Below are 21,002 nucleotides of genomic sequence, written 5' to 3'. Positions count from 1 at the left end.
GCTCTGATAGAGTTCAGCTCTTTTCACAGAAACAGTCTGCTACTTGACCCCTTTCCATCTTCCACGCCTCCTCATTACACTGTGAATTACGCTGCTTTGCTTTGGCAAAGATATCACAATTCCCAAACCACTCTCGAGTGGTGTTTCCTGGTCCTGTTCCCTAATTCCAAATCTTAGTCTCACATTCTTAAAACAGAAACACTGCAGTGTCTTAGTTAGCAGCCAAGCTCTGTTACACTAACTGGTGAGGAAAACAGGAATGGCAAAAATAGCAATGACAGAAGGTGATGGTGTAAAACGATGTTTGGAGAGCATGGCCTGCGGGCTGAGCTGCGTGAGGCACCATGGAGGATGCCACAGGCCAGCGGACAATGGAGACCATCCAGTATTCACTTGGTGAAGTGACTTTGTTTTGTTCACCATGGCATCTGGGTCATCTTTTGAATACTGCAGCTCAATTAGTGGTCTTTATGTTGAAGTTAAATTCTATTCAGCCCATTCCATCCAGCTGCTAAATTCATGGTTTCCAGCTACAGTGCCCTCTTTAGGAGTTTTGCCAGGGCAGAGAGTGATATCAGAGGTTTCTATTACCATGAAGAGGTGTGCTCACAGGAAAAGGCGTCAGGAAAAGGCTCATCAGGAAAAGGCGTATTCTTACCTGGAATCCTCCCACCTCCAAGACTTAACAACTTGTACAGATTACAAAGAACATTTCAAAAATTTTTTACCCCGGCAGCTGCCTAGCTCACTCCACAACAGCCACACAGCACATCAGCAAGGCTAGCAAAGAGCTCCTCTTGGTGCCATGCTGTTGCCTGCAGAGGCTGGTGCTAAACTCCAGTCTCTTCCGAGCTCAAGGGCTCACATCTGTCATGCAGCGGGATTGCATTGATGCTTCAGGAACAAACATGCACTGAGGGCTCCGTGAAAAATAATTAACTAGCAGCAATCTTATTTTTTTTTGCAATTCTAGAGTGCAGTGACCCCTTTTCTCTGAGGTAATTTGGCCTCCAGCCACCTGTAGGGCCCCCATTCAGTTTTCCTCCACTGCCAGAGCATGTACATTGCTGCTGCAAATTAAAGCTTCTCTCCCTGGAAAGAAGGAAAACATTGGCACGACCTCATGCCCAAAAGTCAAGGTTTGGCCTTTGGGATGTTTGTAAGGATGTAATCTCTAATCCTGTCCCAGGCCTCTGCAAATCCCTGACGCTGCCTTGCTCTGCTTTTGGTATCCTACTTTTTATTTAAGGACTGCTTAAACATTCTGTGCTGCCTGAACAATAAAGAAGCCAATTTCTTCAGGAGGGTGGTCAAATTACTGAATCCCTGTTTAGGGAGTTATTTCTGGAGTCAAAAGATGCAGCACTGTCCCTAATCATTCCCAGGACAAGACTACATCCCAGGCACCTCCTGCTGCCCTGCCTGCCCCTGGCCCCCCACCTCCTGCAAGCAAGAACACGCAAATACACTTCAGCAAGGGGCCAAGAGCCAGAAAAGGACACATAATCCCCCACAAGCATAAGAACGCAACACAAAGCAGGCGCCCGCCAGCTCCCGCTCGCAGGGAACACAGCACAGCACTGCCAGGACACCAAACACACAATGTCCTACCCGCTGCCCCCTCTTCCCTGGCAAACCTGGGGGGCCCATCCTCCCTGGGACTCCAGGATCTCCCTTTGAGGGGAAGAAAAGAAACAGAGAATGTGTCTGTTATGCGGCTATTGCAAGCTGTAACACAACCCAGCGAGCTTCAAACAAGAGGAGCCAGCTGTCCAGAAACCAAGCCGGCTGCTTAGTGATGGAGAGTGATGGGGTATTTTTGTACCGTGGTCACCACAAGAACTCAAACCAGGTCACGCTACACTAAGACAAGGCGGAGTGTACAGGGCAGTTGGTATGGTTCATGACAGGAGAACAGCCCCCTGCAGTAACATGGGAAGACTTCTGGAGCACTGAGAGGTGGAAGGGGGCAAGGGAAGTGGCAGATGGAACATACTCGCTAAGCAAAGTGTGCTCTGCATATTTTGTGAAATAGGGAGGAAAGGGAGAAGGCAGCTGGAAGGTATTGCCATCAGACACATAGGCAGGAGGGAATCTGTTTGCAGATGGTCCCTCTGTCACTTGGCAGCGCTGTATGCCACTACCGTTTTGCTTGCAGGTGCCATAAGAGCCTCAATTCCCTCAGCCACATAAAAAATTACACAAACAAACCAGAAATGCAGGCTCAGACTGAAGCCTTCTGAGAGTACCTTTTCTCCTGGAGTCCCGGGCTCGCCCTGATGAGGAAGAGACAAGAGAATAAAGTGAAAAAACAGGAGGAGAAAGTACAGAACCTCCTAGAGTTATCAGAATGGAGGAAAGAACATCTTTGAAGGCCTTGGGTTTGTAAATAAGGGCATGAGGATGCTTCAAATGTATATTACTATTTGTGCCTGGAGCTTGTATTATCTCCATTAGCCAGCTCCTTGGCTGCTGTAAGAAGGCAGAAGAGCCTGAGACAACTGTTTTTTATAAAGTAACTGGTTTTTATGAGTAACCACCTTGCAGTATTTCAAGGGAAGGTTTACCAGATACAAGATAGTGTAATAAACCAGGGCTCATCTGCTGGCACGAAGTCATTTGCCTACTACCAGCTCTGCGCACGCAGGTGCAAGGCAAGGGAGCCGTTGCGGCCAGGGCTGGGGGGAGGCTGTGTTGGTGTGGGATCAGTGTAGCTTCGAGGAGAAAAACCCTACCCATCAGCCCTGGAGATAACTTCTTTATTTCTGTCTTTCTCCCCAGGAGATGGAGGGATTAGGGACAACAGCTCATTGTCTCACTGCTCATCTTGGATACCCGGAGTTACTTCTAGTCCCCTGGACATTAGGAAAAAATTTTTCACAGAAAGGGTCATTGGGCACTGGCAGAGGCTGCCCAGGGAGGTGGTTGAGTCACCTTCCCTGGAGGGGTTTAAGGCACGGGTGGACAAGGTGCTAAGGGGCATGGTTTAGTGTTTGATAGGAATGGTTGGACTCGATGATCCGGTGGGTCTCTTCCAACCTGGTTATTCTATGATTCTATGAAATGTGCCCCTGGTCCTTAGCTCTGTTGCCATCCCAACACTTCTGTGGAGTTTCGAGAGTTCACCAACCTCTGCCCAGAGAGGTAATTCTAAGGTACCAGTCTAGTTATTCTGCCACAAGCAATCGCAGTTCTGATATTCCCCTTTAGTGGGAGCTGCCTGACCATTTTCCCGTGCCTTGCACTCTCCTAACTCCAACTGTTGCTAATAAGCCATCCCAGTGCAGTGTAAAACTGACCTTCATCCCTGCAGTGGTGATCCCAGGAGCGCCCTGGAAGAGAGAGGAAAGACAAGAACGCCTTGTTTGTAATGAACCCAACACAAACTTTAAAAAAAAGAAAAAACAGAACACTACCAGCCAGGCGAGACTAAAAAGACAAAATCCACATATTTTTTTCCTTTCCAAAGCTCAGAAGTAATGCTGTAATGCCACACAGCACACATCCTCCTTCACTGCGCAGGTTGTTCACCTATGGCACTGGCTCTGCTTTCCAGAAAGCTCCTCCAAAGGCAAACATCATGAGCACAGCCCAGACAAGACAACTAAATTCCTGCCCCCCTCAGTTTTGGTCCTGCAAGTCAAGTGAAGGCCAACGAGCAGAACAGTGTGAAATAACTGAGGAATGCAAAGACGGACTGAGAACTAACCACCCCATTCAGTACTTGATCCCAGATACATCCTGAGAAAGGCCAGCTCGTACCCCAGAGCCTTGGTCTTGCTATTTCTCCTCATTCTGTTTTTATCACAGAAGACAAACCCCGCAGTAAAATGTTCTCAGGAGAGCTCTGAAGCCAGCCACCTTAGGGAAAAAATAACTTCCAAGCACTGCGATTCAGGCATCATTCCCCAGCGCTGAGCAAGCCACCACCATGAGACCATAGAGCTCAGCCTGCCCCTACAATCCGAGACAGGTGCTTTGAAACTCCAGGAGGCAGCTGCTCCCACAGGGACAGTCACATTTCCCTCGACAGCGCTGATGCAAAAAGCAGGTCATCCCTATAAACCCTCTGCTCTGAAATCTCTGTATGTCCTGTGTTAGTATGAGTTAGGTCTTGGTGAAAACATCCAGTTACAAAAGCAAATATGAGGGACAACAAAGGTCTAAGGAGAGGGGAGGAGGTGAAGTAGTGTTAGAAGCTGGGAAATGAGAGGGGTTGGGATGGAGCACATGAGGCAGAGAGGAGAACCAGGAGCCAAGTTCAAAGTGAAAAGAGCTTGGAAAAGTTCAAACAAGGAGGAGTGGGGAGCCAGAGAGCAGCAGGATCATACCTCTCAGCTTTCTGAAACAGAAATCGGGGACAAAGCTAAAAAACACAAGGACAGAAGATGGAGATCAGGGATTCTATGCAATAAATGGGGGGGAAAAAGCATTCCAGGTTGTCTCAGGTGTCAGTAGGTTTTAGTGAATATGGACTGGAGTCATGAAAGGGATTATATGCAGCAAGTGGCACGGGTTAGGCTTTCAGAGTGCATTCGGGATGCCTGTTCCTCACTCTTTGGCCTTGAAATGGCAGTGAATGCGGCTGGTGTTATTTTCTAGTATTTATCCTGAAGGTGCAATGCACACACATGCAGGCTTGCTCACACACTGACCCTGATTCATTGCTGCATTAGTTCAGGTTCACACTCGCATAACCGTACTGATGGCAGTGGGCTAACACACATCGCTGAAGGTTACAGCCACCACTTGGACCCCCCCCCCCAATTTGCAAAATACCAATTCCCTAGAAACATCAGCAATTGGCCGCTCTCGCCAGCATGAAGCATTAAGATCCTGATGTTGCAAGACAGCATCGGACTGGGCATGCCATTTGCTTTGTAAAACACTTCTTCCCCCACCATCTCCTTCACAAATTAGGCCCTACATTTTGCAATTTAGAAGCAGAAAGAATTCAGATGAGGACAGTCATTGACTAAGAGACACACACACAAATCCAGATGATGCTCACGCATCAGGGGCAGTCGAGCGATATGGGTGAGATCAGGCAGACAAGCATCACTCCACTGTTTACAATGTACCTTAGTGCCATGTCTTCCTGGCAGCCCTGGCATGCCTCTCTCCCCCTGGAAGCAGAGCAAGAAACACAGAGAAAGAGAGCGAGAGATGTGAGACGTGTCCTCCCAGGGCTCTGTGAGGAACTCCCAGGTGAGGAGAGAACCTCCTCCGTGAGGTGGGGCAGAACCCATTTCCCCACCTGACTCTCACCAAGCTGAGCACCCCAGCCAGGGCCATTTCCCATCAGTGGAACATCTCAAGCCCGTTGTGCACAGCAGGACTGACCCCTCCTCCCGAGGAGCAGCTGGGGGTGTTTAGCCTGGAGAAGAGGAGGCTGAGGGGAGACCTCATTGCTCTCTATAACTACCTGAAAGGAGGTTGTGGAGAGGAGGGAGCTGGGCTCTTCTCCCAGGTGACAGGAGAAGAGGGAATGGCCTCAAGCTCCGCCAGAGGAAGTTCAGGCTTGACATCAGGAAAAAATATTTCACGAAAAGGGGCATTGGGCACTGGAAGAGGCTGACCAGGGAGGTGGTTGAGTCCCCTTCCCTGGAGGTGGATGAGGTGCTCAGGGACATGGTTTAGTGGTTGATGGGAATGGTTGGGCTCGATGATCCAGTGGATCCTTTCCAACCTAGTGATTCTGCTGGAATGCCACAGCAACAGTGCTGCCAACAAAGAGAGTTTCTGCATCCTGCCACCACATCCCACGACACGGTATTCTGCATGTAGGGAGTCACTCGGTCTGAAGCAACTATAGGATGAACAAACTTATCAGGAGAAACAGAGAAACCAAGGGTTGCCTTGCATTGTTGGAATTTAACTGGAGGTAAATGGAAAATAAACCATCTTTAGATAGTTTGCTCACTGCTGTTATTTTGCTCTGGGTGTTAAGTCCTTGCTCGGAAGGACTGCTTAGCAGGGATATATGTTCATGCTTTTTTTTAAAAGCACTTTTTGTTATTTGACATCCTGTCAACTATACCTTGTAAAAAGGTTCCCAGTACTATAGACCACAGTATATATACAAGACCGAGGCCCTGTGGGCACCTCCTACCCCATGCAGCATAGTTGACTAGGGCATCTGGAGCCATAAGAAAAGTAAACTAACGATCGTGAGTGTTTTGTACTTGAGAAGTGGGCATCACTTTTAGTCCCCCCCTTCCCTACTGTACTTCTTCATTTCATGCTTCAATGAGAGCAAGAAAAGGAGGCCAATGCTTTCTACTGAGGGACCCACAGTGCTTGCAGGGGCTCTCCCCACAGAACAGCACTGCGTGGGAAAGTCATTCCCCATCCCAGAGACTCCCTCGGAAGAGGATGCCTGCCTGGAGACCTGCTTAATTATTTAGCCCTGCAAAATCAAAGCCACCTCGGCGAGAGGGAGCAAGGTAGCTCCTTACGGGGGGGCAGGTTACAGAGCAAGCACACTACCCCACACTTTCTTAAGCTGGGCTCAGCTGGCTTGCACAGCCCCTATTGGCATTTGCAGGATCACAGTCACTAGTAATTAGAGAGCAGAGCAACAAACACAACACTAAATCTTTTAAGAGCAAAAAGAAACCCCAGAGCAAAAGCCAGAGAATAAGAAGGAAAAACAACCCAGCAAAACATCTTGAAACCCTTATATATTTGAAAGGCATTGTAAGCACCCATTAGACTGACCCCTTTGTGATCACTCCATGCTCTTTGGTCCTCAGAAGGGCTGTGCAGGGTGCAACAACCTACCAAAAGCAACGCTGGAATGGTGCAACCAAGCCAGAAGCTGGGAAGCATCACCACCAGCAGATAGGAAATGCCAAATGCCCAGCTCAGATCCCCAGCAGGCTCTAGGAAGGCAGTCAGCAGCATCTCCCAGCTTTCCTGGGCTTCATGCTTATTTAGGAAATGACTCCACACGCTCTATTCTTCCTGGAAGAGGGAAGCTACACTTTTACCCTCCAGCACAGACAAAACCCTAACACTTTCTTCCCTTTTACCTGATCTAAGCAGCTTTATACCCACTCATTGCCAATCATAGGACAGAGCATGCTGATCAGCTCATTAGCAGTACTGGCTGCTGGCTACCAATTAAAGCACAGACCCTTCCTTTTTTGGCTCCTTGCTGTGAAAGGCAGACTATGAGGGGGTTATTAAGCAAGGCTGTGGCCAGTTTCTTTCTCACGCGTCCTCAGAGCACAACAAAACCCATCATCTTTTCATAAATAGAAAATGTCAGTAAAGCTGAATATCATGGCTTGGTTGGAGGGCAGTGAGTCAAATGCTTATTCCAGTGACCCAGGTGATCACACTTGCTGGTTGACCAGCGACCTTCACGGGACACAGTTGTAGGTCTCACTATGATTAAAGCCCAAATGGTGGCCACAGGAGAAAATAGCTAAGAGATAAATTGTTGTGCTCTATCTGCCACTGGGTGAGAAGAGGTTACTAAAGAAACGAGGGGTCTGTGTGAAGCCAGCAAGCCCCTTCAGGTCCAACACCCTCTTCAACACCACCAGTGACATGCTATGCAAAATCGGTCACTACAGCTAATGTAGCATTTGACTTGAGCTCCTCAAAACAAAGAGAAAGTAGAACCTAGGCCTGGTAACTGGAAAAAGTTGGAAGCACCAAAAGCCTTCCAGATTCCCAAATGATCCCCCTAGGTGGGAGGACAGCAGGAAGAGGCAATTTTTAAAGACAACAAATGTGTGTACTGTTAGGATGTTCAGGAGCTGCTGCTGGGTGATGTCTGGCTGCTGATTTAGGGTATCTCTGCACTTCCACTTAACTTCCTCTAAGCAAAGAAGAAAGGAAGTCAAGAGAAAAGCGATCCTGACAATAACAAATGAAAGTCTGCATGTGAAAGAAGAGGCTGCTGTGGGATCGGGGAGGCAGCCCTTTGGAGCTACGATTTAGTACCACAAAAAGCACAGCTGGTTTTGTCTCCACTCCTTACAAAGTGGGGTGAATATGGGCCCATGTACCAAAAGCATGTCTCCAGGATCATCCTGAGTCATTGCTCTCTAGCACAGGAGAGGGAAGACTCTCGCTTATGGATGTCCCTGAGGCATCACTGGAAGACTTAGAGACTTCCCTGATGGCAGAACCCAAATCAAGGGCTGGTTACTCCTTGTGCATGGGTGCAAGCAGAGCAGGTGTCTGCTAGCAGTGAAACATGGGAGTATACGCAGGGGTGGAATGCAGCTTCTCCTTCCAGCCTTTTCTCCTCTCCAGGCCACACTCCAGCTTCAGTCCTCCAGTTCCACTTAATGGGAGCGCACCTGCCTGTTGAGACAGCAGTGAACTCCTGGCTCCCAAAACACATCAGTTCTGGATGCAATTCTGCTTTCATTTACACGGGCATAGACCAGAAGTGACTCTTTTGTGCTTTGTGATGTGAAGATGGACACAGGGGAACCTTTTGACTTTATGTGCACCGCAGGATTTATAAGCAGTTAGTGTTTGCTTGTAGGAAGAAAATCTCTGCTCTTCTATTCAACTGTTAACCCAGAGCCTGCATTCCTAAAGAACATTTCTTTAAACTCGATGTAACACATCCATGTTAAGTTCTGAAGGGGCCTTTTCTCCCTTTAAATACTAATCCACCCAGATGGAAAAAATATAGAAAGTGTATTTGCTGCACGATAAATGAGATGTATGCCACATACTAAATACTTTAAATGTATGTGTCACTGTTAATGCCTTTCAAAATATTACAGGGCCAGTCTTTTCTCGTGATGTTTAAGAAGTATTGCATGACACAATATGCTCTGACTGTCATGAACACTTGCCAATGTTGTAATGTTTTAAGCACAGTCTACATTGAGTAATATACTTTAAATATATGGGTACAGTAAATTTCAGTCAAATAGATAACATCTGGGCATAAAGCATATAAGCCTGTAAAAAGCATCCAGGAACAGACAGAAAAGCCTGGTGCCAAACCTCAGCCTGAGTTGCAGAGTTTGAGTGGATTTGATGCGTCAGCTAACCAGATTTGATGAGGAAACCCCAACCCAGCCCATCAAATGGCGAGATATAACAAATCATTAGCAAGCTTCATAGTCAGAGAAACACTGTTGGTAAGAATCGAATTCCACCAAATGGATAAAGGCTGCCTTTACTGCCTGAGCTCGGAGTGTCTGCCTGTGGTTAATCACAGCACAGACGTGTACTCCATTAAATACCCCTCAGAGCTGCCTCAGACCCAGCTCCCTCTTACAACCTATCGTCTCAAGGAGCAGTATCTCCCAGGTGATCTGCCACGGTAGAAAACAGTATTTCTCATGCCTACCTTTACGCCAGCGTCCCCTTTTTCACCCTGCCCAGCAAAGGAGAGAGAGAAGGAGAGAGAGGAAACAGAGAGGGACAGTAAATACAAGAAGAAATTGAGCAAGAATTTCTCAATTGAGGTTGTAGAGAGGAGGGAGCTGGCCTATTCTCCCAAGTGACAGGGGACAGGACAAGAGGGAATGGCCTCAAGCTCCGCCAGGGGAGGTTCAGGCTGGACATTAGGAAAAAATTCTTCACAGAAAGTGTCATTGGGCACTGGAACAGGCTGCCCAGGGAGGTGGTTGAGTCACCTTCCCTGGAGGGGTTTAAGGCACGGGTGGACGACGTGCTAAGGGGCATGGTTTAGTGTTTGGTAGGAATGGTTGGACTCGATGATCCGGTGGGTCTCTTCCAACCTGGTGATTCTATGATTCTATGATTCTATGATGGTCCCACTGGCTCTGAATTTAAACATTACCTTGGGGCCAGTAGCTCCAGGGAGGCCACGTGCACCAGGCAGACCTGACTCACCCACCTCACCCTGAGGAAGAGAAGAAAGAAAGTGGAGGAAGAAGCAAATACAGCGAGCAGCAAGAAAAGGAGCCACTGGGTTGTCTGAAAGGTCAGCAAAGATGTGAGAGGGATGTCCCACACAGAGATGCCCATCACACACCAATCTAGGTCTCTCTGAGAGAGGAGCATCATTCTGCATCAAGAAAGATACTCAGGGTGTCAAATGTATGGATTGAAGAGAGCGGTTCCATGACCTTATATCATATCAGAGCTAACATCTTTGCTCAACTCTTCACCCTCTTTCACCTGATCCATTCACCAGGAAGGATTTTCTCCCCTACTTTCTTCCCCTATTCCTTCTACCTTTCCCAGAGAAAGGTTGCAACCTCAGGCTCATTCGTCCACTATAGGCTCTTTGCTCGGTAAGTAAATTAACTAGACAAGTTGTTTCATGTAAGAGGAGCTTGCAGGAGAGGCCCTCACTGTGAAGTCATTTTAGGGACCCCCTCACCCCTCCTGCAGGCTGGAAGCTGCCCGCCTGGTGCACACAGAACAGGATGGGCCCTTAATGGGAAAACCGATGGTTCACTGAAAGAAGAGGCAATAAATTGTGTCTGACTGCAAGAGTGGGCTGTGGTCCGTGGGGGCTATAATTTCCACTTCCTGACATAACAAAAACTTCTCAGTTTATGCAGAACTAATTAAAAAGCTCTCAGGTCTTGCCATTTTGCTCTCAGAGCACCCATAAAGTAATGTGGAGATAACAGGGGACACAGGACTCCTGCCTGCTGAGAACATTCACCTTCCCCTTCTCCAGCTGACATTGCTTTAGCAGTATCTCTTCATTCCCTCTCTTCCCTTTGATCTTCCTTTATGTCTTTCCCCTGTCTCTCATTCTGCCTCTTCATTCCACCCTCTGGCCCTGACAACCCCGTTGTTAATTAGCTGCTGCTGAAGATACTTGGGCATTGCCAGCTTCTGCCTTTTAATCAGAAGCAGGGTTGATTCTTTCCTGCTTTATTCCAGAGAGCAATACATAGCCAGGAATTTGTCTCTATCCAGCCTCCTGTTTGGATCTGGATGCACAAGAAGTACGTTTCAGCCTGAGAGTGGGTGTAGAGAGGCATGTGGATGGGGAGACACTTGTGTCATACAGATGTGTCTCTCCGGTATCTGAGTCCAACCTCTCCTTGCACAGGCGACAGCAAGGGATCTGTGGGCTGGTAACAGCTCCATGTCCAAAAGGAGCAGAGCTCAGCAGAAGAGTCATCCAAAAACTTACAGGCGTCAGTGCAGCTTAATTCATTGAACAACATTGGAGCTCCCCTTCTTACCTTCCTGCCAGGGTATCCCTGAATCCCAGGGTCTCCCTGCAAAAGGCAAAAAGACAAAAGAAAGTGAGGCCTGGCCAGAGAAGGAGAAATCCCTGCCCTTTTTCCTAGGGACAATACTGGGACGGAAGGGCATTCCATGGGAGAAATTCACCTTTTGCTCAGTGACTCCACTGAGACCCATGAGTCTGCAGCAGACTGAGCCGTGGCAGAAAGTCACGACAGGCACTGGCAGCTGGATAACTCGTGCCAGCTCCACGTCCCAGTTCTGTGGTTCCAATCTCCTTACCTTGGCTACATATCTCAAATAAATGAGGCTGGCTGGTTGCAGCTGAAAAACAACAACAACCACCCTCCCCCACTCGCACTTTGGCAAGTGAATAAATGGGAAACTGTGGTGGAGTTAACAATAGCATTGCAAAATCAGTTCCTGAAGCACTGGTAAATGCTTTGAGAGTGGAAGAAGCCAATAAAGCTGTGTGTGGCAAAGAATTTTGCAAGAGAGGCTGATGAGGCGTGCCTTGCTCAGCCAAGATGCAATTCAGACGTGTCGCCCTGACAAAACCCATGAGTCAGCACACAGACCGAGCCCCGGAGGCATTACTGAGCTGAGTTAGAAATCTTTCTCAGCTATTTGATGTAACCTCCTTTCCCCTCCTCCACCTATTAAAATGTCCACCTCTCTGTTTATCACCTTGCTCCCTCTGAGTGAGGTGAGATTTCTCACCTTTGGTCCAGGAGGCCCAGGTAAGCCCTGTAGATAAAATCAAAACAGACACCAGAGTTAGTACATGTTGACTGTGTTACGTGGACTGCAGGGTGATGCGAGATGCTGACTGCTTTGGTTTGAAATGCCCCTTTCAGAGATGATTCGCACTGGTAAGGTCAAGCATTCTCAATATATTCTTCATGGAGATGAATATTATCTTAACCCACACTCCCAAATAAAATCATGCCCACGGTGCTCCATCCCCCCAGGACTGGTCTCACTGAATCTGAAGACCAAAAAGATGCCTTGTGCATTGTGCTCCAGAATCTTTCTGGTTTCTCTAGCTTTGCTTGGGATACTTGTTCCCAGCCCACAGCTCTGGAGTAAATCAGGTGTTTGTAGCTTCCTCTGACAAGCTAAATAAAGAGACTATATCAACAAACAAACCACTTGTGGTTTCGAATGAGGAATAACCAATCAGTTCACCTGATATGAACCATGAAGTATACTGGATATATGTGTACATAAATATTAATAAACAAAATATCCATAGAGGAGCTGCCCTCCTGATGCGAGCAGACAGAAAGAGAAAACTGCTTTAGATGTGCTCTGATGCCTACACTACGCTCGATATCTCTTGCTTATGACAATTCAAGTATTTAGTCATTGCATTGTTGGCTCCTCAAAGCTCAGAGCGATGAGGATGGTGGCAGGACACCTGACCCCTCTGCCATGTGTTGAGAAACGCTTTTGCCTCAAGGGATAAGACTTGTACGTTCTGCTAGCAGGCCTTGAAAACTCTTGGAGATGAAAACTCCTTTCACACTGCAGGGCCAGCATACCATATTTCTCCCTACAGCTCCCAGGAATGGAGCTGGTTTCTGGTACCCACCTTTCCATCTCTTCCAGGCTTCCCAGGTTCTCCCACTCTGCCCTGTTGCAAGAGAGAACCACATTAACAGGATTTTCTGCCCTGTCCCCTATGATTTATCAATGGTGTTATTTTAAATGGTGCTTTTGGGTTTGCCCTCTTTGGCTGCTCCTTACCAGCCTGAGAACAGAATGGCAATGGGACTTCAAAGGGGTAACAGGGATTCTTATCGGTCAGGTTTCTGCTGTGAGCAGGACGATTACTCCCCACGTTACTTCCTCCCCACAGCCATCCTTAGAGGCTGAGGAGGAAGAAATGGACCTTGTGTTGTCCACTCACATGTGGACGTCCAGATAGCAGCAGTGCAGGGCGCACACCTCTGCCTCCCCTCCTGATCCTCCTCCTTCCTGGGAACTTCTTTCTCCCCACACACCCTTGTCCCCCACAAATCTCCCCTCTGTGGCAATCTTGGCTTCAGGACAAAGATCAGAAGAAAGTGTCTGGGCAAGAGGAAGCAGAAAGGCTTTTTTTCTTTTTGTAACTGGACTTACAGGTGGTCCCATTGGCCCGGGCTGTCCTGGGATTCCTTCAGGTCCAGCTGGTCCGGCAGGTCCTGGAGGGCCAGGGGGACCTGGGGGACCTTGGATTCCTGCTTGTCCTTGTTCACCCTGCGGTTTGTTAAAAAAAAGGGGTTATCAGCCAGCAGAGCAAACCCTTCACATCACCACCCCGAGACCCCAAGGCAGGTCAGCCTGGCTGAAGCTGAAGAGGTAGAAGCAAGTCCCAAGTTAGTGCCAGAAGAGGTTTCCAAGAGTGAGGGAGAGCCCTGGGTGGCAAGAGCCAGCACCCTACAGTTTCCAAAGACATCTGAGGCCACCATGTCACAGCTTTCTTTAAAAGGGATCTACAGATGACCGAGCAGTCTAAAGAGACCTTTTTCTTCATAAACCAGTCAATTACAGTTTGTATGTCAAGGAAAGCCTCTCGCGAGCTTCTCAGGAGCTTTTCCAAAGCACTTGACAGTCATATGTGAAGTGAAGCCTCCCGTGACCACCCTGGCACTTCCAGGCAGAGCCACAGTGTCTTACCTCAGCCTATTTTTTTTTCCCTGTGCTATATTTGTTGGACAACACTCCCTCTGTTTTGCCAAGAACCAAAAGCAGAAATGCCACAAAACCAAAAGAAAATAATACAATCATCATGGCCTTTCTGGAGCCCCCCCAAAACAGGCCTATGTACACCAGGGAGAGCCTGTTTTTGTAAGATTTAACAGGCTGGTGCGTGCAGAGCCACCTGCCATTTTAAGCTCTCTGAAATGAAGTTGTTTCAGCCAGTTCCTCCCCAGGCCCCTCAGTAGCCATTCAGCGGCTGTGGCTCATGCCTCAGCAATGTCATCTGGCCCAAAGGACCTGGACTTGGGACCAAGTGGCGCTAAGGAGACAGTGGGTTGGAAGCGCCACGTTTGAATACCAGACTGCTGATCTATAATTGATGAATCCAGCAAACTCCCGAGGCTCCATGGCACCCATGCTAAGCTGTTAGTCGCCCATTCCACCCCCCTACATAAAACATCAGGACATCCTACTGCCAGTGACACGATTTAAAGCTGAAAAACTCTTCTTGGTGGATACACAGGAAGCCAGAAATCAACCACGGTCATTTCTTAATTACAAATCAGTGGACATCCAGTTGGGTCTTTACTGCATTTATCCTCTCTAGAGCCCTATACGCGGCTGCTGAGTAAAATTAAATCTTCTCTGAGACACTCATGTGTGCAGGAGAATGCATGAAATCCGTCCCCTGCACATGTTCCTACAAAGTGTGATGTTTATCCTGGCTGCATTTAGTAAAACATGAAGATACAGGATGTTTTCTTTATTTAGAATGATAAATGAAAGTAACAAGCTGCAAATCTCATCCTTTCTGCCATGAGCTTTATTTAAAAGATTTCCAACACATGGGCCTGGCCCACGGGAAGCTCAATCATGTGTGGAGCAGCAGCCCTTCTCCTCAAAAGAGCTGCCATGTCCCTGCTAGATCCACAGCACATGCTGAGAAAACTGCTGAGCCAGGCAGGGAAGGGACCTTCTCTTTTCCCCATCTTTTAAGTGGATCCTGTCTCATCCTGTAGCTTGTGCAAGGGAACACAGGGTCCTTCCTGAGCTTTGCTATCCTCCGTACTCAGTGCTAGTCAACTGTCCTGTAAATGTTGTCATAGCTCTTAAATTTGGAACCAACAAGGACAAGACATGGGAGTTTATTTCTAGATTTCCTCTTGCCCTCCTTTCTTAGCCCATCTTCTGAGACTTCCCTCCTGTTTCATCTTACAACACCCCACAGCAGGTGAACCATGGGAGGGCAAAATGGGCTTTACCTACCTCTCTTTGGCTTTCCCTCCTCTATATCCACCTCAGCTGCTCTCTGTCGGCCCAATCCATGCTCTAGATTTAGGGCACTAAAATGCTGCACAGTACTGGGAGCAGTTGCTGGCACCCCAGCAGGACACGGGGAGATGGGGAGAGCAGGAACCCTGCACCTGTGGGGGGAGGTTACCCAAGCCCCTGTTCACGTTGCCTGCACATCATTGCCTTGGACAGAGCATGTTTTTTTCAAGCGACTGCCCATCCATAATCCCTAAATATACAAAATATTATCACCACATCATTATAGTCTTATTAATGCATTCAGCACAAAAAGACCCCCACGGACCTAACTGCGTGGTAAGCAGATACAGTAAGTTGTAGATCAGTTGTCATTTTCATCAGATGTCATTGTATATTTTTAGCTGTCGACTAGAGCTATTTTTCAGTTCTTTTTGACACCAGTTAGCCACCCTAATTGTGCCTCAGCAACACAAGGCTTGTTTAGTCTCTTAACACAGGTCTCGGCTCAGCCCACGCCTCTGGGCAAAGCACTCTTGCTGATGTGCTTGGAGGCAGCTGCAGGATTTTCCTCTCCCAGGCGCTGGTGCAAACATTTATTTTGCAGCCTCACATTTTTTCTTAGTATTCAAATGTTGGGCTCCTGGAATCGCTTGGCGCTGGCAGATCCGTAGGAGTGGATTACACTTTCTTTCACTTAGGGAGTAAATACAGCAATGGCAAAATGGATCACAGCAAAATACTTCGGTGAAGTTAGCCTCTGGGGACAGAGGGAATTTGCAGCCCTGGCTGACGACAGGACATAGGGCAGCTATTCAAGTTTCCCACTTCATCCCGGATACAAACTTCAGCTTTCAAAGCCTTCCCAAGAGGTCAGTCCTTGGCCTGGCTCTTCAAACTGTCGCTTTGAAGGGCGACCAGTGCAAGCCATGGGGCTTTGGGTGATGCAAACGCTGAATGAAATAGACTCTGAACTGAGACCATGGGCACAAGTGATAGCGTCAGGATTTAACCAGCACTGGGCAAGGACCAGGCAGCTCGTAGTAAAGGTCTGTATTGCAGATTTAGTTCCCTGCTAGCATCTGACTGTTTAGACAGGCAGCAGGGTGACAAACCCCAGCCGCTTAATAGAGGGCACCCAGTACACTTCAGCGGGGTAATTACAGCGGTTTGTCCACGTGGGAAAGTTAATCTCAACTGATGGAACCAGGGAGCTTAAAGGAGAGGGCTCATTAAAAGCCACATGAACTCTGACTATGGATACTCTTACTCACTCTTCATATGTCCATAATTCATTTTATTAATTCATTCCCAAAATAAACTGAACATGAATTATGGCCCTGGAAACCAAAATAAAAGTGTTTACACAAAGATTTAATGCAATGTATTGAAACGATTATGAGAGCTTATTTAAACACTTCTTCCCAAGCGTCTCAGACTAGACTAGCCCTTAGAAGAAGCCTTTGTCTAGTCATTCATCTCAGTTAAATTTCACAGACATTAGCTGCATTTCAGCAAGAGTTTTCTAACCTCTTCTGGAGACTGAATATCCAGGAATCGACTCCTTAAGGTGGGAGACTGCTTGTCAACAGTCCTGAGAACAGTTTCATGGCCCATTTCTTTTAGTTTAAAAAACTGGCTTCACTACATTTCTTTTTAGCCACATTATCACATCAAAGATTTCCTCTGTTTCAAAGAAAGTCCCTCAGCTCTGCCTGAACCTCTTGGAAACCCCTCTGTAGGAGAAGACAGGTAGCAAGCCGATTAATTGCAAGCACTGGGTAAGCTTAAAAAACAGGCAATGAGGTGGAGAAGTCTACCTGAAAAGTGCGTCTCTTTATGACCGGAGGTGGAGCCAGCCGCACTGAATTGAGGAGAGGCAACAGCTGAAGAAGATCAAACCAGAAGGTCACAGGGCAAAGGAGACCATTAGGGTGCCAAGAGTCAGAGAGCAGCCAGGGGAGAGAACAGAGAAGAGGGGAACAGAGAAATTGCCATGAAAATAAACCACCGTGGGAGAGCTGCGCTTGGAGGATGTGGGGCACAGGTACCTGGAGGCAGATGTCTGAGCTCCTCCAAGCCGTGCGTTGCTCACAGGGGGACTTGCCATGTGCCAGCCCAACACTCCCACCACATACAACTTCTACTGCTTTCTCTACTTGGAAATATAACTTACCCGGGGGATTTTTTTACTTGGTTCCACTACTCTCCTCAGGCAGTGTTTATTGCAAGATCTGCCTCCAGTCACTCTGCTAAGATCTCCAGTGACAGGACTGTTTCGCTTGATATCTTAATCATCAGATATGAGGTAACTGTCAAAATGCCAATTTTTTCCAAGTTTTCCAAGTATGGTTTCCTATTTCTCTCCATCTTCCTTTACAAGAAACTGTACCTCCAGGTCTCACCCTTCCTCAGTGAATGGAAGGGAGCAGAGAGAGGGCAGCTGGGGTCAGATGTAGGTGGCAGGGTTCATTTAGCTCAGCAGAAGCAGCCAAGGCAGAAGACTAGACCTTGGTGCCTCTGAACAGGGTGTTGCTGTGAGACTGTGCTTTGCTTTTCCTCATTTAACAGTAACATCAGCCTCTTGACTGCTTATAGCCAGGAATGCTGCCTTAGGGCACAAAGCTGACCCGGACACACAGAAATCAAATGCACTAAAGCTCGGGAGCATTTGTTCATCCTTGTGCTGTATCCAGTTTCCACTTGCATGCGTGCTGCTGTCAGGCTGGCACCCACCGTGCGGGCTCCAGGCCCAGGAATGCTCCTCTGGCCTGATCCACTTTCCTGTTCCTATCAGTTTTCCATTGAAGCTGCTCTTGATTTACACAGGGAGAAGAGAAAGAGGTTTTCTGTGCTCAGGCACAAAAACGTGCCCCTATGTGTAACATTTCCCCATGTGAGCTGCGCACGCAGTGAGCGATGTCCCACTGCAATAACTGTGCGCGTCCAAGCAGTGCATTTTAGTTCCTTTAAACATCATCCTTGGTGTTTGCAGTAAAAGAGAGGATCCAGTCCTGTTGCAAAGTGAAGTGGCAACCTAATATTGCAGCATCACTGCCCCGTGATCAGGTGGTTGTGTTCAAATGCACTGATCCAGACAGCCACAAGCTATCGCAACAAGAGCAACACTGCTCAAAAATCAGCAGGTCTGATGTGACCTAAAGGAAATCCTTTGCTTTCTAAAAGATAGTGCAGGAGGCCCTGTACCTCAGGAGAGTATTCAGGACTGCACTGATCTTCTCGAGTCAAGATGTTGCTGTAAATTCCCACATCCCTTCTGGCATCCCAGCCTGGCATCTCTGTACAAGTAACCCAGACCCAGCTGAGCTGGCTTCGCCTGGCTCTGCAAGTGTCAAAGCGTATCTGTAATATTATGCAGCCTACAGAAAGCTGGGAAGGCTAAGGAGTGAAATGGAGGGAAGCGGTTCTGAAAAGAGAGGAGAGACAAGACCTAGGAATGGATTCAGGTGCAACTGGGAGAGTTTAAAGAAGCCTGAATCCTCTTCCACACAGATCCTGCCAAGCCCTTTCTGCGTCCTAATGGCAAGAGGGTTTTTTTGGAAGGCAGCGTGCAATATTGGATCTGCATCTTTGCACCTTTGCATCAGAACTGGGTGTTGTCAGACTATTACCCACAAACCTTTAGTGTAAGGATCTGGTTAGAGCGCAAGGCTGCAAGGGTGGTACTTAGGTATTCCTAGGGGACAGTGAAGACACACGACACAAATGGGGTCAGTTAGACACACGGCATTTCTGGAGGCAAACAGAGCACAGCCAGTCCCCCTCTTCCCTGAGCTGAGTGCCCTTCCCCAGGGTGGCACCTTGGAGCAGCTCCGATGGCCAACTCACACCCAATGAGTAGCCCCATGCCTGACCTTGTTCCTCACTGCAGTGGAGGCCACACAGACTCGTACAGAAAAAAAAAAAGGAAACTGCAACATGACCAAGGCATACATCCTAACCTTACATTTCCTTCCTAAGAAAACAAAGACAAGACTAAACTGAAACAACATCCCTGTTTTTTCAGGATGCTGGTTTTCATTTCCTTGCCCAGAACATCTGACAAAGGAGCTTCTCAACGAGTAAAGCAAGAACAAATTAAACTTTGGTCAAATGTGTAGCGTTTGTACAACAAGGCTCGTGCTACTTGTCTTTTTGGGAGGAAGAGAGGGAACTGCACCTCTGTTGGCTTATTTGTGCCTGTAATGGGACCATTCAGGAGAGCCTAGCCATGAGCTGATCTGAGGACATCCATCCTTCCCATGAGCATGTCTCTGCCTTGGCATGACTCTGAGTTGGAATGCTTTTTAAAATGTTGAGCTTGCTGCCTCATGAGACCAGAAGTACCTCCATGAGAGCCAAGGAAGCATCACCAGGCTTTGCTGGGGTGCGAGGCTTTCCACCAGCCCTTTCCCCACTGTCACAGCCCTGCGGTGTGTCACCCCAACACCAGCCCACCAAACCAGTGCGCCTTTGCCCTCAGGACTGAGCACAGGCTGTGCCCGGTGCTGGATCATCTGCATCTCCATTTCAAAGTGCTGCTGCAGGTCCTGCTGCTGTTTTTCACCTTGAGCACTGAGGACAGCCAGAGCCAAGGGCTGTAACAGGAACCCAGGACACCTCTCGGGTGAACACTGTTGTTAGCTTCTTTTGAACATAACAATCTAGTGAGCTGGCTCTCCTAAATAAACACAGCTGACCGGCTATTATTGTAGTGGGACTGGCACATATCTACAGGCCCCCTTCTCCCTTGCTGCCAGCAGAGCTCTCTCCCCTGCCTCTGCTGTACAAAGCATCCAGGACCCTGCATCCTCCGGGCCAGGGACCAGAGCCCAGCTAATTGTCCACAGGCTCGTCAAAAATAAACAGAAAGCCCTTAAGCCTGTCTCCCCGTACACCCAGATTACAAATTCCAGCCATTTCATATGATGTCGTTCCAATGCATTTCCAGTGGATTTTCAGCACTCTGGTTGTTTTTAGAGCCGGTTAAATTTTACCCCTGTAATCCCCTCAAACCCCATGATGTTCTCGCTCCTCTCTTTGCTGCAGTACATGCCAGCCAGGCCAGAATGAAAACGCAAGTGGGGCAACGTCCTGGCTTTCATTAAATGGATGGTGGCATCAAATCTCCCTCTCTGCCTCTTCTTTGCAGGCAGAAGGGCCAGCTGGCTGGGGGACAGAGCACCATGGCCAGGGTTACTTTCAGGCAGGGAGCACAACCCTTCCTTTTGTCTCTGTGCAGCACTGAAGGCCAGCAAGATTGAGGGAGAAGGAAAAGGCAGGAATGATGATGGAGTTTTCTTGAGGTCTGCAAACCCCCCACTGCTCCTGGCCGTGAAACCACAACGAAGGTTGTGGAAGCAGGACAGAGCTGATGCAGCAGCACAAGGTGTGAGCAGGTGACCTCTACTCCTCCGGAACCCCCAGGTTTTGTTGGGTTTTGGGATGAAGACGTGGATGGACCTTCCCCATCTCAACATGGGAGGGTCTCCAGGGTCTCCAGGAAGCAGCAATGACAGCATTTAGCTAAGGGTCAGCCCCGGTGGACAGGAACAGACCAGAGAACCAACATCCCTCCTGGAAAACCTTATCTGCTGCCTTTCTGCAAAACGCATCAATCAGCCCAGCGCTGCCCTCGGGGCCCCAGTGATGCATCTTGTTAATGAAACGATCTATATTTCCAACAAAAAGCTATTCCAACGAAGGAGGATTAACATGCAGGAAGGCAGCGGACAGACGATAACAGCACTAATGACTTACCCTGTGTGGGTACTCTGCACACTGACCCTGTGGAAGAAGGGGATTAAAAGGAAAGAGTTTAAACCATGAACAGGGACCAGAACAAACACAGGAGGGAGATTTGGAAGGTGTAGATCTTTGTGACTATA

The 21,002-nt window shown here is 48.2% G+C and overlaps 1 protein-coding gene across 1 annotated transcript in view; it reads right to left on the bottom strand.

Moving 5' to 3' along the window:
* COL13A1 (collagen type XIII alpha 1 chain) overlaps window positions 1-21,002 on the bottom strand; it is an 84,946-nt gene that overhangs the window by 27,735 nt on the left and 36,209 nt on the right. Inside the window, exons 10-17 of the mRNA XM_069863237.1 lie at window positions 20,875-20,901; window positions 18,755-18,811; window positions 13,285-13,401; window positions 12,755-12,796; window positions 11,881-11,907; window positions 11,157-11,192; window positions 3,300-3,332; window positions 2,250-2,276 (exon numbers count right to left, since the gene is read on the bottom strand). Of these exons, the coding sequence (XP_069719338.1) occupies window positions 2,250-2,276; window positions 3,300-3,332; window positions 11,157-11,192; window positions 11,881-11,907; window positions 12,755-12,796; window positions 13,285-13,401; window positions 18,755-18,811; window positions 20,875-20,901 (366 nt within the window). The remainder of the gene's footprint in view (window positions 1-2,249; window positions 2,277-3,299; window positions 3,333-11,156; window positions 11,193-11,880; window positions 11,908-12,754; window positions 12,797-13,284; window positions 13,402-18,754; window positions 18,812-20,874; window positions 20,902-21,002) is intronic.

Source organism: Phaenicophaeus curvirostris, chromosome 9, assembly GCF_032191515.1.
Source record: "Phaenicophaeus curvirostris isolate KB17595 chromosome 9, BPBGC_Pcur_1.0, whole genome shotgun sequence".
Lineage (NCBI taxonomy): Eukaryota > Metazoa > Chordata > Aves > Cuculiformes > Cuculidae > Phaenicophaeus > Phaenicophaeus curvirostris.
The sequence above is the reverse complement of the archived record's forward strand: the minus strand, read 5'-3'. Positions and strand labels throughout refer to the sequence as shown.